Below are 27,412 nucleotides of genomic sequence, written 5' to 3'. Positions count from 1 at the left end.
CTTTCTCCAGCTTTTCAGTCTGGACTTCGAGACGTTTTTCCCAACTCCTCTTTCACAAAGCCCAGGGAGGAAGCACCTGACCCTGCCACTTCCTTTTCTATTGTAGCCCCTCAGCTATTCAGGTCCTAGCTTTGCTGCTGCACCCCACCCCCATTCAGGTCCCTTTCACCTCAGGCAAGCTTTTACTGCATGAACTTCCTAGCTGATCGCTCCGACTCCAGCCTTTCTCCTTCCATCCAGCTTGTGCCGGTTGCCAGATTAATCTTCCCAAACAGGGTTTTCATCAAATCCCTCTTCAGCCCCAGCACCCCTACTGCCTTTTGTATTCACTCCAAATGCCTTCATTTGGATCTCAGGGCCTCTCACCTTCTGCCCTCATTCTTCTTGCCACCCTCCCTTCCCCCACCTCACCAGCCCCACTTCTCCTTTCTCATTATTCTTTAACAGTGCCCTTGTCTTCAGCCTTTTACTAATCTGCTTACCACCTTCCCACCACCTGCAACTTGCTCCTTTCTGCCTCTTGTTCTTTTGTACATACTGTTCTTTCTTCCTGCAAAGCCCTCACCTCTCAGCTGCAGAAGCTGCACCCTTGACCTTCTTAATGAGCACAGTTGAGATTTAACTTTTCCAGGAAGCCTTCCTGGATTAATTTAGCCAGCTCAGATGTTTGTTAGTTTAAATCTGATGAAATTACCCATATTAAACCATTTTTTTCATTTTACAGAAATGGTATTTTTTTTATATCGCCACTCAACAACAATAACAAAAAGCCCATCCCCTCTTTTGTCTTCCTCCTTTATATTATAAAAGTCCCTTTCTTTTTGCGTTAAGGTGCCTGCTACAAATGTTCTGATATTCTGACTGCTATAATCTCTGAAAGTAGAGAAAAACTTTTGCCCTGTATAGGGCCTGAAGTTCAGCAGAGCACAGCCATTACTCAAATTTGGTTTTTATTAGATTCCCTTCCTTGTATAATATATTGATTTCCATATATTGCAATTGCAATAAGGGATTCACGTGGCTGTCTTGTCCTCTGGTTTATAAACTCTTCTTGGGTGAGTGAAAGTTTGAGTCATGTTTGGCACCATTTTTCCACACAGCACAGTGCCTGATACATAGTAGACACTCAATGAATATTTGCAGAGCCAGGTAAGCAAGCAGCTGCTAGAATTTTTGCTCTGCAAAGAACACAAGAGGCATGGGGATGCTCTCATCCTTTCAGAGAAGACCTGGGGCAAGCAAGTTGAGCCCCGGCAAAATCAAATTACCAGATACATATAGATCTTAGCAAGCAGCAAATCCATGGCAACCAGTCTGGCACTGCCCTTGCCTTTCCATGGAAACCTGCCAACTGCTACTTGCAGGCTCAAGAGAGCGTGAAAGCAAGCACCAGATAGTGTCTCTACTTCTGGTGTCCTGACCTTCCCCACACCTTTATATTGTGTCTTGCTGCATAGTTCTAAGGGGTGGAGAGAATAGTAAGTTTTCTCTCTCTCTATGTAATCCCTTAGATTAATAGATTCAGACCCTGAGGGGCACTAGCATGCCAGTCTGTCTAATAAAAATATAAGGCAGTTAATAAAACAGCACCCTCAGAGCCCTTTAGGGCGTTGCAGATGTCAGTTAATCCTCCTTGCATTTATTAGATAATTCTTTCTTTGCAGAGCTGCTGTGGACAGCCCCTGAACTGTTAAGAGCCCCTAGGGGCATCAGGTTAGGCTCATTTGCAGGAGACGTCTATAGCTTTGCCATCATCATGCAAGAAGTGATGGTCCGGGGTGCTCCTTTCTGCATGATGGATCTGCCTGCCAAAGGTAAGCACGAAGTGAGAACAGGATACTAGGGACCCACTGTGTCCCATCCCATATCAGCAGGTCACAATTTGCCAGTGTGTGTTAGCACAGCAGCCTGCTAGTCTGAAAAGAGCTGGTCTGTTATAAGAAGGCAGGGCTTGGAGCCAGACAGCTTTAGGCATCTGGAAGAAATTCCCTCACCCAGGAAGCTGGTCCTTTTACAAACTCAGGTATAATCCAGGAACTTTAAAACCTATGTTAGTTTTCTAGTTTGCACTACCCCCACCATGTAGTACCTCTGCTGCCCTGAGATAGCTATTTTTTTTAAAAATATATTTATTTATTTATATTTTACATATATTGGTGCTTTGCCATGAGTGTTGGGTCTCCTGGAACTAGAATTACAGACAGTTGTGAGCTGCCATGTGGTTGCTGGGAATTGAACCTGGGTCCTCTGGAAGAGCAGTCAGTGCTCTTAACCACTGAGCCATCTCCCCAGCCACCTGAGATAGTTCTTCACAAGTACTTTGGTACTGCTCATGGTACTCCTGTGGTGCCAGCCTTTCCCCATAGCAGTATCTCAGATTTTTCTTGCCTGTCTCCCATTGAAACACATGAGTGTTAGGTCAGATCCATCAACAGAGAATAAAATCAGTGTGTGGAAGTTTTAGGGCTAACAAGCTAGTTGTATATTCTCAACATGTGAGCTTGCAAAATGCTTAGCAACTGTCTACATACGGTCATATCACTCTGAATGCACCCGGTTTCATCTGATCTCGGAAGATGCTTAGTAAATACAAAGGGAAAAATAGTAAGTTTACAAGTTGAGGCTCCTGGTGATATCACCTTAACCAAGTGATCGAGGTTACCTTCGCTTATAATAATACACCCCTACATCATGTACCCCTGGCATGATGCAGTAAGATAGTGCATCACCTTTGTGCTGCTTCATACTTAGACAGGTACACCATTTTTGGTGGCGTACCATTCTTGGCAACAACAACAACAAAGACGAAAGCAGAGAATAGCCTTAGTCTAATCACGAGAGAATGTCAGATAAATCCTAGTTGAAAGACATGCTACTAAATAACCTCATGGGGATAATAGCACCTGGGCATGGTGGCCCAATCTTGGTATCCTAGGTCTTGGGGAATCAAGACAGGGGGATGGCAAGTTCCAGGCCAGTGTGGGGTTTATAAATAAATGAATAATTGGCCAATCCTTATCAAATGTATCTAATGTATGAAAGAGAGAAAAAGAATGAAGAATCATCATAGGTTGGAAGAGATAACATAACAATTATATGCGGAAAAAGATCTGGAATTGGATTGTGGAATAGAAAAAATACATTCGAGTAAACATTTCTGGAATCCAAATAAGGACTGTGGTAATGGCGCTCTACAAATACCAATGTCCTCATTGTTCTTTCGTGTTTACATTATGGCAAGCTCAGTGAGAAGTATGCAGGTCATCACTGAGTACTACTGTGTTTTTTTTTCTGGAAGTCTAAATTAACCTCAAAGGAAAAGGTTTTTAAAATGTAGGAACCATTACTAAGTCATGAAGCTGTCTTTTGCCAGAGTCAGCAGCTTTCCACATCACACCTCTGTTTAAAGCTCTCCAACTTTTCTTCGTCTCTCTCGAAATCAGCTCAGGCTCCTTGCGTGATGTAATGGCCCTTCATAGTCCATCCACTCTCTGTCTGAGTTTATCTTTTGCCACTTCTAGTATTCTGGTGCCTTGAGAGTACATGGTCTCACCCACCTCTATGCCATTGCCCATGCCATTCATAGTATCTGGAATTTCCTCACTCTCTTCCCACCTGGCCTCATTCAACTCTGGTCCCCAACTCTGGAGATTCTCCTCTGACTTGCTCAGTTTGCGTCAGGTGTCCCCCCTTTTCTCACCTGCATCTCTGTGTACCTGCCAAAGCATTTGTAATATTTCCCATTGCTTATCTCCTTGGACTGTGACATCCTCAAGGGAATAAGCCATGCTGGGACTCAGCAGAGAAGTGATCCAGTCAACTACATATGTTCTGATAAAAAGTAGACTCCCTTGGGTAGTCACTTTCCAAGGGATTCATTGCCATGGAATCTATGGCACGGAGAGCTCTATTACAGGCTGCTCTGGGCTAAAGGAGCCGAGGCTGAGCTGTACACGGAACTGAGAGAAATTGGAAACAAGAACAAAACTCCTTCTGTGGAGCCTAGCATCTCGCATTAGAATATGCAACAGCACTCCTGCAGTGTTACAGTCAATACGGAGGTAGAAAAGGCAGTCAAAGTTTGGGGGTGGATGCTGAGGAGCAAAGTTGAGGGTGGTGGTCGAGAGGAGACTTGGGACAGGTAGTGAGTCTGAAGAAATAGGGCCATGTTGAAGAGGTTGGACTTTATTCTGTTAGAAATAGAAGTCATGGAGGCATTTTGAACCAGAGAGTGACATGAGTAGATACATATTTTTAGAATAGTTTGGAGAAGTTTAGGCTAAAAGCAGAAAAATTTGTTTAAAAGCTAGTAAGAGTAGTCAGGAACATTGGGAGCTAATGATTTTCTATATATAAAGAGTTTTCTGCTTTTGTAAAAAGACTCAGTTTGGATAGCCTAAGCCTTTGGCCACTGAAGACTGTTGGCTCTATATAGAGGGTCTTTGATCTTGTGGTTGAGACCTGAGGCATTGGAAGCAGAGCAGTGTAATAGATGAAGATTGTGTGGGTTCTGACCTGAACTCTCACTACCCATGTGACTTCTGGCAAGTTACTTACTCTGTGAGCTCCAGTTTTACCATCTACAGAAAGAATAAAAGTGCTTACCCCATCTGCTTATGTTGAGCATCAGATGAAATAACACATGCCAACTGCCCATTCGATAGCTTGGCATGTAATAAATTTTTCACTCCAAGTGACATTCATTGACCAACAGTCTTAATAAGGCCCTGAATTGTTCACTGTTGTTCTTAGTTCCCTTTGTTTAGTGATTATCCTAGGACCCAGTGCATGGACCTTGGCTGGATACAGGCTCACAGAGAAGGCTCAGTGTTTGTGCTGTGGTAATTGTAAAGGGACTTGGGGACGGATGAAAGGGACAGGATACTGAAGCTGCCCGTATTGGAATTGGCATTAGATAAGCTGCATCTATAACCTTGCAGAAGCAGGATAACATGGTGACTCAATTATCTTAAGAGTCCAATTGATCAGTTTCTCACTACCTTCCCAAAAGGCCCTTTGTGAGATGTACTCAACATTAAAGTGGTCTGAGGGGAAATGAAAGAAAGGTCCCTTCATGGTTTCTCCTGACAAATCCCTTTCTTGGTTGAAGTTCAGTTCTCTGCTGATTCCTGGTGCCTCTCTCCTGATTCACCACCAACTTTTTTCTTCTTGTGCTTTGTAAGAAATCATAGACAGACTCCAAAAGCCTCCCCCTGTGTATAGGCCCGTGGTTTCTCCTGAGTATGCCCCTCCAGAATGTCTCCAGCTGATGAAGCAGTGCTGGGCTGAAGCTGCGGAACAACGGCCGACTTTTGATGAAATATTTAACCAGGTAAATCTCTTAATATTATCAATGCACAGTAGTTTGCCTCCCTGAGGCTAAGCTCATTGAGTCCTTATATTGTTGAAGGGGCTCCTTACAAAGGGAGAGGACATTCCTCTTTAAAAAGCGACCCAGGGCTGGCTTTGAGGTTCTTAAGCCTGGAATAACACCAGCACATCCTCTATGATCCCACGGGTTGGTTCTGGTACTCTTCTGTTCATGAATGTCTTTTCTGAGCCATCTATAATCTGCTTTGAGCAACCTTTTAATGATGGAATGAAGCCACTGGTCATTTGGAAGACTTAACATCGAAACTGTCGGAAGACAAGTATCATGGCACATTGAGAACTTCTCACACAACTACGTTTGTTTAAAAATTCCTAGGGAACTCTGCCTAGTATAGTATTTAGGTGATGCCAGGTTGTTTATGTAGGGTCAGAAGAAATAGGACTTGTTTGAAAGGGTGTTCACGTGGAACAGACACACAGATTGCTTAGGTTCCCTGAGAGTACTGGAGGGAATATGGGTGCATGGAAAGTGATAACCCCTCTCCTTAAGATTTGCATTTCTAAAGACCTTGATACTTTTCTTGGTGATGGAGCTACCAAGAGGCTGGGAGAAAAGACAGAGCCCCTCTGTTGGTGCAGGCAGTTGAAGACTTGTTGACTTGCACGATACAGAAGTTGCAGGTGCTCTCCTTGAGTGTTGTTTCAGCTCTGGAGGAGAGGCTTTTGAACCTGGCTAGAGTCCAGCACTGAGCTGCTTTATGACTGACAGGTATCTGAGGTGGAAAAGAGAAAGACTTGGACTAAAAACCTGAGAGTGCCCTGCTTTTGAAGTCATCCGTGTCCTCCAGCTAACAATACTTCCATTAGTCTGGCTGGAGTTCTTGAGGACACTCAAACAGGTGTTCAATGGTATGGAAAAGGCAAAGGACCATAAAGGTCACATTTCTAAAAAACTTACTGTGAGGCACGGGGAAAAACCATTTGTCCTTGTGTTGATGCTAAAGATGTTATTTCAGAAGGCAGGAGAGAAGTCACTGATAGATAGGAGGAATGCCCATCATGTGACTTTCAAACAAAACATTACTGGGGCTACCCTCACTAAAATGCTTTACTGGAAGTTTAGTCTGTCCAGTGATAAGAGTAGCCTCCTTAATTCCTGCACCTAATACAATTTAAGTGCAAAGAGATGAATGAGCTTCTCTAAGTGAGGCTACAGGGGGAGCCCAGAGGATTTGAACTGGCTGCTTAGGATTTTAGTGAACATATAGATGTGGGCAGATTTAAGAAGGAGCCTTTTACTGTCCGCTTTGGGGCAAGAAGAACATGTGTGGCCATGCTGTATGAAGTTTGCTGGGCAGAACCTTCAAAGTTTATTCATAAAATCCACTACCAATCTTTTCTGGTTATGAACATGGTGAGTATAGCAGCATTGAGGGAACTATGTGCTCCTGATTGTAGTGCCTATGTTAGGAAGCTCTTCGCAGATTGACAAGGTCCCAAGAGGGTGTATTGAACATACCCAGCAGCAACCTGTTAGAAGTCAGGAAACAACACAGACCAAAACTAGCTAAACTACTATATGACTTGACTGATATGAAAGGCAGCTGCTAGATGGAACCATTTGGTATTGGACTGCATGGTACAAAGTAGAGGGAAATTTTACCAAGTTATATTTTGAACATTCTATGTTGTCAAGAAAGTCTTTGACAACACTGTATTATTTGAGGATAAGGGTGATTTTGTAGGTTGATAATGTCAGCGATAAAACATCAGTTCCTGCCCTCTTTCTCCCTTTTATGTTACCCACAATTGTCCTGGGCTCTAGACAAAACCCTATTTCCTTGAAAATGGCTACTATTGTTATAGCATTTCAGAGCCGGAGGGTTTTTCTCTGAACCTCTGTGCCCAGACTCGTAAGAACCAGAATAATGGGGGAAATGTTTTGGGGCTAGAGAAGGGAAAGAGCTCTGTGAATGGAGCAGGGTGACAATGTGATGTTTCCTATTTATATCTGGGCTCATCTCTCCTGATGTGGCACTTCTGAGGCAAAGATTTGTGATGAGGCCTACTCCATCATTACTGAGTTTGGGGCTCAAGCAGTCATAGGCTCTTCTTTCTCTTTTACTTTCAGTTTAAAAATTTCAATAAAGGGAAAAAGACTAATATTATAGATTCCATGCTTCGGATGTTGGAGCAATATTCTAGCAACCTGGAAGATTTGATCCGAGAACGGACTAAAGAACTGGAAATTGAAAAACAGAAAACAGAAAAGCTTCTAACACAGATGCTGCCACTGTATGTGTGAACTCTCGAGGAGTGTGAAGCATTATAACAGTGTGTTCTATTTTTTAAAAAAGGAGAAAAAAGTTACCCATCAACTCACTGTCTCCCCCCGCCCCATCCTTCACCCTCTGTATTCCCAGTGGCTTTGAGTCATACCTTCAAATCAAAGTAGAACTGAAAAGCAAGGAAACAGAACATACATCCTAATTCCATACTTCTTATGGAACCTAGTGATCATTTTTGCTTTGGGGGCTTGGTTTTTCTATATGTTACTTCATGATAGAGCCAAGAGGATGACCAATTTAAAAACAAAACAAACAAGCAAACAAACAACAAGCACAAAATTTCAGGAGCTCTTTGAGCTCCTATAGGAAAGAAGCAGGCTTGTGTTTCCAGGGAACTTTCTACCTTATCTTTTGCTGGAATTTCCATGCCCTTCAAAGAGATCATTGCTAAAACTAGTCTTCTGAAAAACTAACCAACTGAGCACATTCCCCCAAATAGAGAGGGTGAAGTAGAAGCCCTGGGAGTTGAAGGAACTCCATGGAAACAGAGACCAGGTCTATCTTTTCAATGTTATATTCCAGCATCTGGCTATTGGAGGAGGTGCTACATGTTGGTTCCCGGCTGCTGGGATAGTTTAGACCTGAAATAATCACACAGAAACCATATTAATTAAAACACTGCTAGGCCCATTAGCTCTAGCTTCTTATTGGCTAACTCTTACATATTAATTTAACCTATCTCCATAATCTGTGCATCACCACGAGGTGGAGGCCTACCAGCAAAGTTTCAGCATGTCTATCACCATGACTTCTCTCTGACCCCACCTCCTTTCTCCCAGCATTCTATTTAGTTTTCCCCACCTAGTTCTGTACCCCTATAGCTCTGCTACAGGCCCAAAGCAGTTTCTTTGTTCATTAATGGTAATCACAGCACACAGAGGGGGTGCCCACATCACCTGGCCCAGTGCTTGACACATTGCTTGTGCTCAGTATATACTTGTTGAATGATATCATTAATGCTCTGCCCAAGTGAAGCTCTTTTTCATCATTTTCCTGACAGTGATTTTTAGAGAAATTGTTTTTAGTGTGTGGCACTTGGGGAGGCTGCTCTCTTCTTAGGAATAGCTATGTCTGCTTTTCAGATCAGTTGCTGAATCCCTCAAGAAGGGCTGCACAGTTGAACCTGAGGGATTTGACTTGGTTACCTTGTACTTCAGTGACATTGTGGGCTTCACCACCATCTCAGCCATGAGTGAGCCCATTGAAGTAGTGGATCTTCTGAATGACCTGTATACACTCTTTGATGCCATCATTGGTAGCCATGATGTCTATAAGGTATGATAACTAGCAGATTAATGCTTTCTCACATGAAAATTTTTACATGAAATTTATGTGTTTTCCCAAATTTAAGGATGCAATTTCACAGAATGTTGTCTTTTAGAAATGAAAATTAAGACAACACTTCACTCCACTGGTATTTTGCTGGAAATGAAGGCCAAGTAGAAGAAGTCTCAAACAAGGAACAGATTGCCTGAGAGAGTTCCTTTTTTTCAGAATAGAATTGGATATTTATTACTTAGAGGAGGGGGGAGAAGGAGAAGAGGACAGAGAGAGAGAAGGGGGGGCAGAAAAGTGGGGAGAGGCAGAAGCGAAGTTGCCTCTCTGAGAGGAAGATGAAAAAGAGCCTGAGAGAGTTCTTTTGAGATGTTGTTTAGAATTATGACTAAAAAGAGGTTAAGATGGGGAGCCATGTTGTAGTTCAGTGAATGCATTTTCACAATGGAGAAAGTATCATGCTGGGTAATGAAAAGATATAGAAATACTAATGATTTTCTTCATAGTTGATGGCTGCTACAGAGTGATTCTAGGTCAAGTTTATGTTTAAACAATACATGCTATGGAAATTTGCTCTTCCTCTTAGGTGTTGTTTCTAGGAACACAGCATTACACCAGAGTGCTCTTACAAATGCAACTTTGGGGGACTGATACAGGCTAACCCAAAGTACATCTATTCATCTAAGATTTGAGGAAGGGTTAACTCACCATTTCCCATCCTTCCAGCTTAGTCCCACTCTGTTTTAAAAAAATCAAAGGTTGCAGAATATGAGGAGATAACAGATAACTCCTTTCACTCTGGTTGGCACTGTGCTTCCTTACTATTATTCTTTCTACATGCTATATTGTCTCTGGGTAAGAATAGGTAGAAAATGACTAAAAGTCTCATAGTTCTGTAGAGACATTTCTATATTGCTAGTGACATGGATACTTGTATTGGAGGTAAAAGATGCCTCAGATATCCTCAAGTTTAGATAACTCACGTCTCAGGAACCATGGAAGAGCTGGAGAATGAGTAGCTTCATGTACTGGATCCTTCATGGTAGCCTCAAATGGTCCAGTTCTCAAATCACACACTTGGCAATGTATTTATCTCAGATTAGACAGATAGAGACCCTTAAGGGCTAAAATATGCCATCTAAATAGGGTTCTGAAATATACATCATACCTGTCAATCAGCAGGAGCTGCAAACCAATCAAGAAATGCACATGGAAACCACTGTGGAGGAAAAAAAAATCTATGGAATCAGACTACCTGTCTTAACTTGTTGAACTCAAGAAGCCTGAAGAGAAAAACAAATCACTAAAAGCTAATTCAGTTGAAACTAAAATCAAAGATTATTCAGCATGGGCAATAACACAGCCACTAGTTTAATCAATCCAGCTGATTCTGCTCAGACAATCATTGGGGGTCCTGGGGTTGAGGCCATTAGCTGTTTTGATACTTCTTGGCTGCAATATGGAGTTAGTGGTTTGTTTTTTTTTTTTTAAGATGGAACAGGACTGTCTGAATCCAAAACTGGAATCTAAATTTTCAAGCCTGTTTATTTAAAATAACAGACTGCAAAGAAAATAAAAATTGAACCATCAGTGAATAACCAAAGCTTCATGCCTTTTCATTTTCCTTACCTATGGAATTGGCGTCACTTCCCCAGGCCCTTGGTAATCTGGAATGGATGTGAGAAGTCAGCTGCAAAAGTTGGTGATTTGTTTTCACTTTTGCTTCTTCCACTGCCCCATTTCAACCAGATCCTTTTCTGTGCTTTTGCTTCCCTTGAAGTGCCCTTTGCCTGATGGATCCCATAATTTCTCATAGCCATCTACGCTCCAGTGCTCTCCTGAGCCAGGCTTTGTGTTCTTCTAATGTCCTCATCTATATCCCTGGGGTCTCTGAGGTAACAACTTATCAAAGCTAAATGGTCAGCTACCATGCTCTGATAATGGCCAGCCACTAACTCACTGCACCCAAATAACATTTGCATTGTAACTCTTTTTTTGTGAAGGATGTCATGCTATCTGACTGCAGAGATAGTCCCTCCAAACCATACCAATCCTGGGAGACTGAGGGGAAACATGTTGAAGCAAAAGTCCCATGGGGTCAAATGTCTATCTACTATTATTGGTTATTTAGAAAGTCATTATGTGAGCCCTGTTGTTGAATCCTAAACCTCATTTTGTGGAACTGAATAATAACCATAGTCCTAAGACTGGCTTCAAGATGTGCTTTTTGTTGTTATCGTTGTTGGAGGTGGTCATGATGGCAGCAGTAGTGATAGCTTACAATTAATATATGTTATCATCCACCTGCTCAGCTTTAAGTGTTTTGATGTACATTAAATTATTTAGTCCTAGGAATCCTTTGAGAACTGACATTATCTTATTTTAATGATGGGCACACTAGATTGTAAGTGGTGACTCTGAGACTCTGTGCATGGCAGTATGTCTCCAGAATTAAATTGCTTTTTAGCTATAATCTCATATATAGTAGGCCGTCCAGATTCTCGCATTTCATCAAAGTCTGTCCAATTTGCTTGTGACTTGAATTTTTCTGAAAAGCTTCCATGTACGAGTTAACTCGGAATGAGTACACTCTGTGTACTCAAAATGTCCACCCCTGGTTCTTTTAAAAAATTAAAAATGTTATTAATTAATCTCTGGTTCTTGCAGAATAGTCAAAGGCCAGGATTGTCGCCCTCTCGAAGATATAGCAGTAGGAGAGGAGGAGGTGATTGGTGGGGAAAGACCTAGTTCTCATACCCAAGAGGTTAATGACACTCATGATCATATTAGCAAGGCAAGTCAGGGGGACAGACTCTTCTTGTCCCTTTTTCCTTTCCCTGTACTTTCCTAAGGCTGCCCATTTTTCTAAAATTCTCTAGAGAAAGACTTTCTCTCTGACAGTATCTTGGATACATTTTCCACAAGTAATTTGCCAGGGACATCTTAGGGGTAGTTCTATTTTCTCGTCATACAGAAATTTCCAGAAGCTTGGTACTTTCCTAGAGTCATTCAATAGCCTTTGAAGAAGCTATACTTCAGAATATCTGGTTGTGAGGCATGTGCATGAGTATTTTAATAAAACTTCTTAAATGATTGTGATGTACATTTAGGCTTGTGAATGACTGACAGCCCTGAGCTGCCTTCTTTGCTTTACATATGTGGCTTCTACATACTCCTGAAACCCTGTGTATGTGGGAAATAGCATGAAGAGGTTACATGTCTGTTAATCCTACTTTTTATAATTTCTAGGTAGAGACCATTGGAGATGCCTACATGGTGGCCTCGGGCCTCCCAAAGAGGAATGGCAGTAGACATGCTGCTGAGATTGCCAACATGTCCCTGGATATCTTGAGCTCTGTGGGGACCTTTAAGATGCGACACATGCCAGAAGTGCCAGTCCGAATTCGAATAGGCCTGCACTCAGGTAATGGAAGCTAGCCAAAGCAAGATAAACCATTTCCACACACCTCGTAGATGACTTAGACAAGGAAGGAGAATTATGTAGATGTCCCCTGATTCTGGACATCTGCATTAGCCTGGTATCCAGAAGTGCTTCATTACTTTCTGCCTATAGCATTGCTGTGGGCAGCAGCCCATGTTCCACACCACAGATACTGCAGTATGTCCTTCTCATTTGCCACCATCATGACTATGTCTGCTATGCTACAAGATTGCCAAGTATTTGTGATGTTTAGGATAATATAATCAATGAATCAAAAGCATTTTTCTCCCGGACTCATCCCCTCTCAAATAAATGTCTTCAAGCCCCTCCCCTTATATCTTTTCCTCTTAACTACTACCTATATGCTGGTGACTGTAGACGATTTATATATCTATTTTATAACCACATTTTTAGAACTTCAAATATAATTATATTACTTCCTTTTACCACCGCAGCTCCAGGAGAGTCTTTTCTATTGAGCTTCACCTATGTGTGTCACGCTTCCTAACAACATTTCCACCTGAGCATTTCACTTTGTTCTCAGACTCAACATGTCTTCTTCCCATACACATGTCCTTCCACCGTGCTTTATTTTCATTTAGTGTTACTGCCAATGACCCGATTATCATCTTAGATGCCATCGTGGACTCCTCTCTCCCTCTGACCTTCAGTATTCAACCAACTTCTAGTTATTCTATTTGACTGTGTGTATTTATGCCACAGTGCTTGTGTGAAGGTCAAAGGACAATTTACAGTACTTGGTTCTCTCCTCCTATCATGTTGGTCCTCAAACTCAAACTCAGGTTGTCAAGCTTGGTGGCAACTGCCTTTCTCTTCTGAAATATTTTACCAGCCCCAACTGCTAGTTTTTAAACTTTTTGCCCTTTTAAACATTTCTTGAGTCTGTCTTATGCCATTTTGACAATCACTACTCAAGTCTAGGCTACCAGCATCTCCTTCCTGGATGAATCCTGTAATAGCACCATTTTGCTTCCATGCTTGCCTTTTTCTATTCATCCTTCCCATAACTATCAGCATAATCCACATTGTCTTGTTTGCACTTCTGTTGCAAGGGGCCACTTGTTGGTCCCGGCCACCCAAAATGGAAATAATCACACAGAATTTGTATTAATTAAAACACTGCTTGGTCCATTAGCTCTAGCTTCTTATTGGTTAACTCTCATATTAATTTAACCCATTTCTATTAATCTGTATATTGCCATGTAGCAGCGGCTTACCTGCAAAGATTCAGCATGTTTGACTTTGGCTGCTCCATGGCGTCTCTCTGACTCTGCCCTTCTTTCTCCCAGCATTCTATTTAGTTTTCCCCACCTACCTAAGTTCGGCTCTATCAACAGGCCAAGGCAGTTTCTTTATTCATTAGTGGTAATCACAGCACACAGAGGAGACTGACACATCACACTTCCATTAGACTTCAAACTCTTTGGCAGCAGGAACCATATCTTAGCCATATTTTTGCATCAAATATAGCAGCTGCTCACTCTTTCTCCAAAGAAAATCTACTGCTCTCATTTGTGCTCCAGTGTCACGTCTGCAGTGTCCCAAGTGTCCCTCAGTTTGGGTGCTTTCTAATTATTTCAAATAGAACATACTTAAATTTTCAGACTGTCTTTTCCAGTGAATGAACATAAATTTAGAGCCCCATGCCAATTAGTCATAGCTATCAATCAGACAGCTACCAAATCTGCTGGTTCTCTTTTTCTAATGCCTGTCTTTTTGGTGTCCACTTTGGCTGCCAACTTTGCACCATACCTCCTTTCCAATGCCTTCTGTTCATTTTTTTGTGACACCAAATGCCCAGTAGCTTTTCTATAGGGTCATCCACTCCTGCTTCAATGCATCCAATACACTGACCAGAGAAGAAAAAAGACAAAGAATATTCTTTATATAACCTTTGCTCAAAATTCTCTAGTGGGCCAAGGACTACATTTTTGTACAACCTATTTTACCTTTACTTATCTATAGTTTCTCCCCGGGTGCCTAAATTGGTAGAATGTTTTCTCTAAGAACTTCCCCAAAGTCCACGCATGTTGAAATCTCAACCACAAGCCTTTGATTTATGTCTCTTTTTCCTGTAACTGAATCTTAGTCACCTTCCAAGAGTCTGGGAAAGCCTTGCCTGCAGGAACCCTCTTCCTTATAATGCCTCACTTTCTAAAACACTCCATTTCTCTTTGTACAATTTGCTTGGCCTCAGCCACATTGCTTGCTTGCTTCCTGCTTGGTAGTCTCTTCTCTTCATTCAGATGTGAATATCTGTTATAATTTAGACCGCACATTATTTGTTTTTTACTCCCACAGTGCCTGGCAGGGTACCCAAATAGATGCTACTGAAAAAGAAAGAAGTAAATTAAAATGAAAAAAATATAGTTTTAGTTCTGATTTGCTCTTATTCACAGCAGAAAGAATCTTTGGAAAGAAAACAATGCCTTTAACTCAGGAAACAGCAAAAAAATATAATGCTGAAAATTTTAAACATAGAAAAAAATCAGAAAGGTAAGAATGGGAACTTTCAATAGACTGTTGAGTTCATTTTTCTGTCTGCCTGCTGAAGTGATTTGGTTTTTTTTTTTCAGTTATCTTGAACATGTAACACAGCCATAATAGTGTAAGAACAAAAATTCCTGCAAGTACAAATGGGAAATAATTTTAGATTATCTCTGCACACTGCTCTTCCACACTCCTACCACAGTGTGAAAGCCACTTCCACTTGTTTACACATTTTCTGATTGTCGGAGCAATAATTCTCTTTGTAGACACAGTTGGGAGATAGACTAAAAGATTCTTCCAACCTTAAGGCATAGGAAACAGTTACATCCACCCCTCCCCCACACTGCACCAAACCCGTTTGAATCCTGGGTCCTTCTTCAGGCTTTTCTGGTTTGATTTTGATGTTTATTCTGCATTATTGACAGATAGCAGCATTTTGAGTGAACCTGTTGCTAGAATAGAGGTGTAAATCAGAAAGGTAGTTGTGTCTGGAGCATAGTAAATTTGCCTTCTTGTAGACCAGCGTTTATTATTCAATCACCAGTCTTCCTTTAGATTTCTAGATCGGTTTGATGGCAGCTTTGGTTCTTCTGCAAAGCCACCCTGTCCTGCTTGCATGTCTCTTCTAGTAGCACTGAGTACACACCTGTTGACTCCAGTCCCACGGTTTAATAGGAACCTGTTTTGCTGGCAGTGTGGGCCTCACCATGCCCAGATACTGCTTGTTTGGAGACACTGTGAACCACAGCTTCTCGGATGGAATCCACAGGGCTACGTGGAGTATCTGTAGATGGATGGATGGAGTGGGGCCATGATTGGGAAAGTGATTCTGCAAGAGGGGGAGGAAGAAAATGGGGTACTCAGTATTGTAATGTTTTAGAGAAAAGTGAAAGATAATTCAAGACAATTAAGACGTATCACACATTTCTCTGGTCTCTAACAGCAAGCCAGTAGGGGGTGGTGTTGGACTGAACATGCACCTATCCTGTTATAGAAATAAAGCTGTAGCTAAGGGATACTGAAACAGCCAGTCGATTTGATCAAAACAACTAAAAAAAAATGTCTTTTGGGCAAAAGAAAGAATTGGACAGCCTGGTGGGTGCGAAGGAGCCCTGTAGAGAAAAGAACTAGGTAAGAGACTGACATTTTCAGTGTTCAACTAGTTTGTGAAGGCACATGAGCCAGCTGCCTCCCAGCTGGTGAATGCTGTTTGTTGCTTTAGTCCAATTTTTCAACTAGCTAGGACCCCAGGGGTCCCTGGCTTTATCAAATAAGCCTGCAGAACTCAGCTAGTAATAATCTTTCAATCTAAGGAGCTTGGAATTCCAAATAATTAATTCCAACTTGCCTACACATAAAACCCTTACTTCCTTCAAAGTGATCAAAGTAGCAAAAATTCTGCTTCTTCTTCTTTTCTTTGCAAATAAAAACTGTACAAACGGTTATGCCATTGTTTGTTTTGTGGACAAGATGCTTTATTGGTTTCTTGTTACTCACCACCCTCTACTGAGGTACGTCAGTACCACAATGTGCCTTTTTATTTATATCATGGTTAAGCAAAGCAAATGCTATCATCAGGAAAACCATACAGAACATCATTAACCCTACATACAGATTCCAGGGATTATATTTTTTTAGGTTGAAAGAAAGAAATCATTATAAAACCATCAGCAGCCCTGGACCTGGCCACTGCTAAGCAAGCTCTTCTCAACTTCAGTAACATCTGAAACTAGTCCCCAATGATATGGGGGAGTGTAACACAGCAAGGTGGTGCCCTGTGTGACCCCACTCCACATCACTCATGCACAGCAGAAGCGGGTTTCTACCAATGGTCCAGTCTTAGCCCATCTAGCCTGTGCAGCCGTGATTAAGGGGCAGCACAAAACTTATAGAGTTGTTGTGGCATACATTTCCTGGCATCTGGGAAAGTCTTAAAACCCCACTGATATGGCAGAAGTCATGGATATAGTCATCCAGAGCCACTGGGTGAAATATGACTTTGCATATGACTTGTGCTTGAAGTACAACCCAAGATGGAGTGAAAATGAGCATGAACTGCAATGCAGAGATTTGGCACAATGCTTAAGACTGATGTAAGCTCAGAGAAGGCTGACATCATATTCTTGTGTGCACTAGGGAAAACGCCCACACCACTTCCACTTGGAAATAGAGAGCTGAGAGGAAAAATTAAATTCTGAGCTTTAGGTAGCATCTTGTCTAGTCGTCAGGCATTGAAGAGAAAATGGATGCACTGAATCATCCAGTAAGTGTTTGTGTAAGCCCTTGCTCTGCAAGGAAGGCATTGTGTAGGACACAAAGCATGCTCCTGTGATCTCTGTGCTCCTGAACCTGGGGAGTGTGCTTTTCTAAAGTCTATGAACCGAATATGTCAGTACACTCCGCTACTGAGTGAAGGTCTGATAAGACAGAAACTCTGACCTCATATTGGATGTGACACTAGGGAGTGTAACAAACTTCTTAATGAAGAAATCAATTTCATCAGTATCTCCTTCACATCCAGTTAAATACACTGGGAGTTCTGAATGGGAGTGATTAGGGACTTAAGAGTGGTCCTCCTTATCACATAGCTAGTTAGTGATTAAAATCAACTGCCTTTTGAGCTATATTGCAGGCTCGCCCTACTTCAAGATTTCCTGAAGATCAGATGCTAGTGGGATGGCACATAGTGGAATGAAGACACTAGTCAGGGACGTGGCTTTTAGCAACAGGATAGCCTTTTCTGAGTGGAGGCTTTGCAGGAATGTGATTCAGTGAGAAAGACAAACAGTGGGACTGAGCTGTTAAGAAAAGAGATGAATATACATGCTAAAAGGTTCTTGTTCTTTTCAGCCATGCCTTCCTAGTCAGATTATAACCAGCCTCTAGATGGCTTGCTTCTGTGAGTATCTATGAGAGCAGATCTTGGACTTTGGCTTAAGACACAGTCTCAACAAGGTGTCAGGTCATATAGTAACAGTTGTCAAGAAGCTCAGGGACCTTGTCTCAGGGGGCAAGTGGTTGGTCTTCAGTAAAGAATTACAATTTGGTCCTAGATCAATATTTAAAAATCCAGTTCCCTAATGTAAGACTAGGAAAGACTATGGTCATGCACATTTACATCTGAAAGCACTGACAGCCCATGAAAAAAAGTTGGGGGTGTCTGATGCCCACAAGATATTGAAGGACATAAATCTTGGGCTATTTCTCACTGATGTTTCAGCATGATAATACTGAGAGATGGCTGCAAGGGTGCCTGTTTTGGAAGTGACACCTTTGAATCTAAAGGAGGATTATATAGGTCTGGATAATTCAGCCTTAATAACAGCCAGTGCAACAAGCTCCTGAAGTCACATTTCCCTCAGAGGAAGTTACATTGCAGCTGAGAGCACAGTGCTGCTTCTCACATCTCAACCTTTGAGTCAAATTGACCCCTTGCTCTTGCATGACCTGACCACTTTCATCGTGAGATATTGTCTAGGAGGTTCATAGGTGTAATTGCTAATGCCTTCTTTGGGCCTAATGAGGTCATCACTCCTCTTTTTATTCAAGTAGGACTCAATCTCTCTCTCTCCTCTTCTCTCTCTACTCTCTCTCTCTCTCTCAACTTTCTGAGAGCTTTGTATTCTCTAAAATGGGGACATTTATTACATTGTTAATGTCTCATTGATTTTACCGGTGAGGAAGGGAGCCGGAAGTGATGTTCCCCTTCTTTTACAGCGTACCGAATCCACGTCAGTCTTAGCACAGTAACAATCTGCGAACTCTGAGTGAAGGCTCATGAAATAGAGCTTCGTGGAAGGACAGAGCTCAAGGTATAATGACCTTTGTTGGGGGAACCAAAGCACTTGGATACCCCGTGCTCGAGAGGTCACGGTCTGTTGACAATGCTCACCCAGGAGTCTGGGACATGGAGCTGCAGCTTTGGCAGATTCTCGAGTTCCATTTGAGGGTCTCTCTGTGCTTCATTGGTTTTCTTTGGAAAAATTAACCTTTAGCTGGGTGTGGAGAATTGAAAATCTTTTTCTGTTTTTTGTTTTTAGACTGTAAGTCCTATCTCTTCTATCTAAATGATTGTTCAGAATTTGATTTACTAATGGGTTCTGCTATTATTTGTGATAGTCTAATTTCCATTTTTACTTACTCTTTGGACTGCAGACTCATAGTCACAGCACTGATGAATTTATATTTTCTTTTAGCGCACTCAGTGTCCACCCCTTTTCTGACTTTTCAGTCACATCAATGACCCATTTATATACACAGGTTATTCTTCAAGGTCAGAGGACTGGAAGGGTGGGGGATGAGGACAGAATCTGTTTCCTATGAAAGGCAAAACACTTAGTAGCCATATTTCCTTCTATTGAGGTTATTATTTGAACTGGAATTTGGCATCTAAAATAATTCATTCTCCCTTTGGAATTTCCATTGAATTTTCCTCATCTCTTTCTTGTCTTGTGGATCTAAATGTAGGAGACTCCAGTTTATGATCTGATAATCTAACTTGCTCATTTTCAGAAAAGGAATCAAGACCTGGAAAGGTGAAGTCTTTTGACAGGGTCACATAGTCATTGCCTTCAGAATCAGGCCAATATCAATAAGCCTGATTTGCTCCCATAACCCCATGATATATGAAGATGATGTTTAAGTGATTATTCGTGAGGAAAAGCAAAGATGGGGCAGTCAAGGTGGTACACTTGATTCTCTCATCGGCATACTTTCCCTGAATGGTGGTAATGATTTCCATCTAGTTAGATTTCTGAAGGCCCAAGTCTAGTTCATCACCCCTTTTCTTACCTCATTGTAGTTTCAGGCCCTTCCAATAGATGTTTAATATCTTCTGGTAGTTGGGGGTGACTCAATTACAAGGGGGCAGAGGCTTTTCATCACTTCTGCAGAGAATTCACACAATGCCATGATGGGGTAGGGTTATTACTTGGGCAGCAATTGGATGGCTCAAGGCTTTTGTGATTCTGTCATTTGCCAGCACTGAGGGACAAAGGCTGAAGCAGGTTCCTCATATTACTGCTACAGAAAGTTCAAAAAGTTCACCTAAAAGCTGAAGAGCTCTCACTTTTGAAAACTGAAAAAGAAAAAAGCCGGCCCTAGTCCCGTCCCATGGCCTTTTTTTTTTTTTTTTGTTATTGCCCTTCATATTCTAGACAGGAGCAGTCGAATCTGTAGGAGTTTCAAGTACACGAATAAGAAAGGAGGCTGAACTTCAAAGCAGCCTTTGCAACCTCAAGCTGCCCCTATCCCAGGGAATTTTTGAAGATGTTATAGCAAGTGCGAGGAAGAAGTATTTTTTAAATGCCTTGCTGGGCCTTGGTTTTTAGGGTGGCAGGAGCCTCATGGGGAAGAGACATCAAGAGGTTGGGGTTGAAAGTGAAGAGGAAAAAGGGACAGCTGAGGAAAGGAAGGAATATTGCAAGGAAAGAAGAGAAGACCCAAAGAGAAGGGAGAGCATAGGAAAGGCTTTTTGTTTCCCATTCATTCCTCCTCCCTCACCACGAGAGGCAGAAAATACACATTGTAGAGCACAACTTGGGCATAGGGAGTTGTTGCTGTGTTAGAAACAGGTAATGCATGCCTGGTCTGACTGTATCATATAGCTACTACACTTCAGGGTGTCTTAATTCAAGATTTTCACCCCGCATCCACTCTGTTGTTGCCAACAAAAGTTGCCTTAGTACTTGGGGGGCAGAAAGACCACATGTGCTGGCCAACCAGTGGTGATTTCAGAGTTGGTGGCTACCGACATATGGTCTCTTTCCGGCTGACTGATGCTTGAAATCCCTCCAGTACAGCTTCTTTGCTTGAGCTCCACCTTTGGATCCAGGAGCAATGTTCTTCCTTTACTTCATTTCCTTCACTGAAGTGATTTTTTTTCCTATGTGGCTTCCCTTAGTGGAATTCATACAGTGGCTTAGATTGGGCAAAAGAGTAGGATATAATAATTACATTGGGTATTCATAGTGATTGGGTATAAAAAGAAAGAGACCAAAATGAGGAAGCAGAGGTAGCTTAGGAGAGAAATCATTTACAGATGAGAAGCTTGACCTATCAGGAGAGAAACCCTAACGCCAGCTTAACCCTGTGTTGTATTATATCAAGCACCAAGTTTACCAATACCTAACCCGCCAGTTCTGCTTCTCAGTAGTTCCCTCCTGATGGCTCTATAAAACTCAAGGACATTTTTATCATCCCTTCCCTCAGCTGAGTTTACTTAGATTACTGTTTTCTTGACAAGTTTGGAGTTTGTTGCTGAAATTTTGTATATATTGTATCATATCAGTTCCCTTTCTCAAAGTTTTTTTCTTTATGTAAACTTACATTCTGGAAAGGTTCCCCTAAACTATTGTTCTCAGCAAATGTGTGTTTTCAGTGTTAGAGGTGGATGCTTTCAGACTTTGTCTCTAATTTCTTGTATTAAGTTGTATTTGGTTCACTGGTATATAAATACTAGCACTGTTCTGTGATTTTTCTTTTCCAGTCTCTTTTACTCCTTCTCTTAACCCATAACACACACACACACATACACACACACGGGGGGGGGGGTTGGGATAACTAAGAAATAAAGAGTTAATATTGTTAGGGTTATAAAGGTCTGTACTCTAATTATTGCGTGATATCAGACAAGTAACTCCATCTTCTCTGTGTTTCTGTTTATCTACATAGAGGTGTGTTCTTATTGAAGATTACCAGGAAGCCCATAGTCTTACAACCTTTAAGATCCTAAGAGTTGACTTCTGGCCTCTAGATATGCCCTGTGACTTCAATATATTGGTGAAACAGGTAGTGTGAAGGGAAAGGAATTGACAATTTGCAGTCTGCTAGACTTGGATTCTAGTCTGTTATGTTTGCTTATTAATGAGCCATTTAACATCATGGACTTCAGTGTCCCAATTTGTAGAATGAGACTGATAATAAAAATATCTTCAAGAATTTTCAAAAGAATAAATAAGACAGGAGATGTCAAAGCATCTTAAAAGTATCATGTCAAAACAAGATGCTATTATTTGGCATACATGTGGGGGTGGAATGGGGTAGGGAACCTCTGGGACTTCCTAGCGATTAATATTGGGTGAGAGAGTTTACTTCTGGCTTTGGTTGTTGCCCTATTTGTTTTCCTTCTCTCCCTGTCTTCAGAATAGTGCAAGTGGGTGTTTAAACAGGGAGCCAGGATTCCAAGAATCTGCTTGGATGAGCTCCCAAACCCCAAGAAACCCCTGGAGCACCTTTGCATACTCTTTGATTTGGAACCGTGCCTGAGCCTATCATCTTGCATCCCATCAGCTTTTGCAAGCATTAGTTTGGGCATTTCAGAGTCACCCAGGACACACCCAAATCTCTTCATAGTCTTGACATTCACAAATTTTCTCTGGAAATTAATGTGCTGTCCTGGCGGCCTGTAGATCTTAAGAGAGACAGTCAAATATGGCTAAGGGTTGGATCCTCAAGATTTGAGTTCTCACACATGAACCTTATGAAATTCTAAGTGCTCAAAAGTTAGAAATTGCAGTTAAAGGTACTGTCTAATAAGTTATCTAGCAATGTTATGTAACACATTTACTAAGTATAGTGATGAAAGGGGAATAGACAAGTAGTGCCTAATGTTGTTACAAAAATTGGCCTGGTAGTTGGTTTTTGTTTGTTTGTTCATTAATCGGTGAGATGCGTAAGGAGAGAACCATTTTTTATTCAAAACTATGGTATAGGAAGGATATATGAATCAAAGAATGAATGATAGGGTATATTCTGGCCTTTATGTTTCCTCTTTGAGAAACGTCCTGCTGTGTGAAAGTCAGTTTGCCGTGTTGGCAGGTAATAGAACTTGGATTTGTAGTATCCTCTTTCTACTTGCCTCATGGAGGGTTTGTTTGAACTAAATATTTGCAAACTTCTTGGAGACTCTTTACTATATATGCTAATTTTCATATGTCTATGGTCATTAATATTAAGATAGGACATATGTGACTTTCTGTCTAAATAACATTTTCTTGTGAAGTGGAGGAAATGAGAGACAGGCAAAAAGTAATTAAAAAGAACAAGGAGAGAGACACACACTTAAGAGAAAGATTTTTTTAGAAAAGTGGGGGAAATAATATAGGGAGTGATTCAGGTTCTTTAGAGAGATAGTCCGGTGGTGATTAGCATGAATTTGTGATCTTCCTCTTCTAAAGGACATGTGATTCCTTTTTTTTTTTTTTTCAGATAGGGTCTCACTATGTAGCCTTGGCTGTCCTGGAACTTACTCTACAAGACCAGCTTGGCCTTGAACTCCCAGCCATCTGCCTGCCTCTGCCTCCTGAGGTGCTGGCATGTGCCACCATCAACCTGGTAACCTGTGAGCCTTGACAGCCAACCAACTTGCCTATAAATGGGGGCATCCTTAGGGTCTTACTCTACCAAGAGAAAATTTTTGTCATTAAAAAATATGCTGTGTAGATCTAGAGTTCTCAGAGCAATCAAGATGTCTTGGGCTTAAAAACAAAGTTGGGAATGACATTTACATTCTCTTCTGGGTTTTTCTACAAGTCGTTAGATTGTAGAGCATTGGGAAAAGTAGACTCTGCATGCATGTACACTAGAAGAAAAAGCCAATGGCTTGCTTAATGCCAAAAGATCAGGGCCAAAATAATAAACAGCACCTTCAGTTGACCATCCAGATGCTTGATTGCTTTGAAGTAAAAAGTCCACATGTTGCTGAAGATGGCGCTGCCTAGTGGTGAGTACACAGAATATCTGAATGACAGTTTATTATGATGCTCACTTTGAATCTGTAGCTTGTCTTGCCTCAGGTACATATGGTGAGGAAGTCATATAGAAAAATAGGTACAAGGAATGTTGACACTGGGAGAATGGAGACTGTTGTGGAGCTGAATTGAATACTTGCACCCTACTGACCAAAGGATGTCTTTAGAAAAATTGGTTCTTATGTGGGTTAAGGTTGTCTGTATTTTCAATAAGGGCAAAGGCACAGAGGAGACCTTCTGGCTCATTGGGGAAAAAGGTTTCACAAAACCTCTTCCTGTACCTCCTCCGGTGGGGCAAAGATGGGTAAGTGGAATTCAGACTTAACCATGTGATCAGTTTTCCTATGCCCCAATCTGACATACTCTCTTTATACTTAGCTCGGTGTCTCTTGCCCTGCAGGCAAGTGGGCCATGGCTTGCAACCAGCGGAGATTGCAGCATTCAAAGAAGAAAAGCAGAAAGCCAGCATGGTGCAAATAAGGCATAGGTAATGGCCAGGGGGAAAAATGGCACAAAAACTTTGCCGGATTTCCCAAGCTGGGGCTCCCTTTGGTATGTGTGTTGGTCTTAGACCTTATTCATTTGGCAGAAGGCAGAAGGTAACATAGCTCGTGAACTTCCAGACTCAACTGAGTTGGACAAAAAAAAAGTATCGTGGAGAAGCCTGTTACAGAGTGAGTTATATTTGAGGGGTATTGACTGCCGTGGCCTGAGAACCCTTTGACTTCTACACTGATCACATGTCTGAATGCTTACAACTATGACATTTTTTTGTTTACAGTTATCAGGCAGGTGCACCTGTGTTTCATTACTAAGCACCTGGGACATATGGTTAGTCACTGCAAGTCTGAAGAAACTTAGATTTATCTAGGCAATACAGAAATATCCTTGGTTTTGTGGGATACATTGACATGGCTATATTGAAGGGGATACTTACGTCATTTCCTCTGGAAGCACTGCTTGATTTTTTTTTCTTGGGTAGAATTGCTAAGCAAATAAGATTGTCTGTCCATTGGCTTGGTCAGCATGTCTTGTTCCCTTTTCCTAAGATCAGATGGCTTTGTAGAAGCAATAGCAAAATAATTATGACCACATAATTTTATCTGAGGGACATACTGCTTTCTTATATTCCTTCCAGTGTCTTTGTTTTACTGTTTCTCTGTGTGTGTTTTATGCGCTTGCATACAGGTACACATGAACATTCGTGTGTGTGTGTGTTGTGTGTGTGTGTGTGTGTGTGTGTGTAGGCCAGTGGGTTGATGGTTGATGATGGGCTGTCTTCTTCACTTTCTATTTGTGACAGGGGTCTCTCACTGAACTTGAGCTTGCAATCCAGCTGGACTTGCACAGCAAGCACAGGCCATTTTGTCTGTCTCCCGCTTTCCCAGCGTTGTGGTTACACATGCCATACTACTGCACCCAGCTTCTTACATGAGCAGCAGAGTCTTGAACTCAGATCCTTCTGCTTGGATGGGCAAATACTTAACTGGACTGAGCCATGGCCTTCACTCCGTCTTTCTATATGTTGATTTCTTATTCTCCTTCCAGGGAAGAAACTTTGGCCATAAAGCTCATTTCCTTCTCCATGTATCTTTAGGAAGGTCACAAATGTCTATAGATATCAGAAGAGTCAGGAAAAACAGTGGAGTAGCTCTGTACACTCCTGATCTCTTGCTTTCTAGCATGGCCCAGAATAATCACAATTATAACAACATCTACAAAGGCACCCACATACACCTATTCTCATGCCATCTCTGGACTTTGTCAGTTGTCTGTGAGTGTTTCGGTCATAAGGAAACCACAGAGTATCTTCACTTTTGCAACAACTACAAGTATTATGTACTAGTCAAAAACTGTTCCGTTTCACAAGCAGCTGTTCTTGGCCTTTCAGTCCTACCTACTGATTCTCTGCCACCTGTGGTCTGCTTTGTTCTTTCCTGCTGACCAACATAAGCAGATAAGCAGCTAGGACACGCAGTTCATCCGACTCCGGAAACATTCTTTCCTATGACTAGGGGAAACAAGGGTACCACCAGTCACAGATTTAGTCTTTCCCTCTCTCCCTTATTTTTCTCTAGTCCCCTTTCCCTCCTCCTCCCCCCATGGCAGGAAGAGTTTGGAAGCTCTTGAAAAATTCCCCATCCCCCAACGAGTTGTGCAGACTTGGAAGGAACTGTAGAAGAACCCACCTATTCCTAAAAAGGCGCAGGACTTCGCAGCAGAACAGAGTGCAGCTGACTTACCATCATTGCTGTGTGTATGGTGGTGCCGCTCCAGCCTTAGACAGATGTAGCTTAGGCAGTATACAAAACTTACTCATCTGGACCCTTGGCAGGCTAGTCAGGACTGTTGGCTATATGAAACGTGGAAACCATTGGGCCCAGGAGGGGATTCAGCCTCTGATCCTGGCTTCATTTGTATTTTGTGCTTTAAATTATAACATTCATTGACCATTCTGATCTTGGTGGCCTGTGAAAATCACCAAAAGTCTCTAGAAAGAGCAGTACCCTTGACAAATTTCAGAAAGCTTAACCTAAACCCAAGAATTCCCAAGTACCTCATTTATTTCTCATTAAATGCCCTGTATTAATGCCACCCAATGAGATCACTTACTCCAGAAGGTTTGCAAATTTCTGTGAATTTGCAGGCTGCTTCTTATTGAAATAAACCCAACGTACAAAAGACCCATAATACGTATGAATGTTCTGACCTGCTGCCAACATCATTGGCACTACTGAGGGAGAACCAATTTTTTATCAAGCCCTGTGAGGTAGTCTGACACTGGGTGAAAAGAAAGAGTGGCACAGCTTTGAGAGGCTGGCTACACAGGATGCATGATAGGCAGGGTTACATTGTTCTTCTAATAGCTTTTATCTATATCCCTAAATACTTGTGACTTGCCAAGGCCTGCTTTTTTGCAGCATTCCCTCCTTACAATTTTTAAGTTCCACTAACTCTGCGTGAATTTGAGACCGACAAGCTACTTCTTTTATCCATGGATGTGCCTTTTGCAGAATTTGAAGCAATTAATCGCCCATATCTATCCTAATGAATATGAAACTGAAACACTAGGTTTAGAGGACCTGACAGTCCTGACAGGGAGAATTATGGAAGTTTGCTCTTGTGAAGAATGGAGTCACAGAGGCAGGTTTAGGAGAACAGGAGTACAATGGATCCCTGAGAGATGGGTTAAATGACTACAAAGATGGGAAAATCAGTTTCTATTCCACCATTTTAAAACCTTTTCCTTGAGGATACTTTAAAGAATGGGAGAAAGTCTTTCTAGCCTTCTGCTTTCAGAAGAAAAGTTAAATTAGAGCTAAATCAGCCTTTTCAGACTGACTAGAAATCCGATGTATGTTCATATAAATATCAACACAATCCCATAGTTTCTACTGAGGAAAGCATTCCGTGTTTCACCTAGTCACATTATTCATTAGCAAATTGAAACTACCTGTATATTTGTCTTCCTCCTTTGTCCAATATTTGTGAAAATTAAATCCTGTATTCATGCAAAACTGACCAAGGCAATGATGGTCATTCATTCAAGGATCCAGGAAAGGAGCAATTTATGGCTTTTTCATAGAATAGAGGTTGTATGTGGGTAGAATTAGTATTGGTGAAAGCCCGTGGAAGGGGCTGGACAGAAAAAGTGTGCTTACTGTTTTCTCTTTCTCCTACCTAGGTGGAAGAGCTCTGGCATCTGGATCTTCTCTTGATAAAGCAACGGAGAAGCTCATTTCAGATCAAGACAT

The 27,412-nt window shown here is 41.6% G+C and overlaps 1 protein-coding gene across 1 annotated transcript in view; it reads left to right on the top strand.

Annotated features, from left to right (window-relative positions):
• Positions 1-24,472, top strand: part of Gucy2f (guanylate cyclase 2F, retinal) — a 79,791-nt gene extending 55,319 nt beyond the window's left edge. The window contains 11 exon segments of the mRNA XM_042054344.1: positions 1,663-1,814; positions 5,184-5,332; positions 7,463-7,626; positions 8,762-8,954; positions 12,204-12,378; positions 15,583-15,650; positions 15,652-15,682; positions 18,625-18,719; positions 23,872-23,951; positions 24,058-24,144; positions 24,439-24,472. Coding sequence (XP_041910278.1) covers positions 1,663-1,814; positions 5,184-5,332; positions 7,463-7,626; positions 8,762-8,954; positions 12,204-12,378; positions 15,583-15,650; positions 15,652-15,682; positions 18,625-18,719; positions 23,872-23,951; positions 24,058-24,144; positions 24,439-24,472 — 1,228 coding nt within the window.
• The last annotated feature ends 2,940 nt before the right edge of the window (positions 24,473-27,412 follow it).

The sequence above is a fragment of the Arvicola amphibius genome, chromosome X (genome assembly GCF_903992535.2).
Source record: "Arvicola amphibius chromosome X, mArvAmp1.2, whole genome shotgun sequence".
Classification (NCBI taxonomy): domain Eukaryota; kingdom Metazoa; phylum Chordata; class Mammalia; order Rodentia; family Cricetidae; genus Arvicola; species Arvicola amphibius.
The sequence above is the reverse complement of the archived record's forward strand: the minus strand, read 5'-3'. Positions and strand labels throughout refer to the sequence as shown.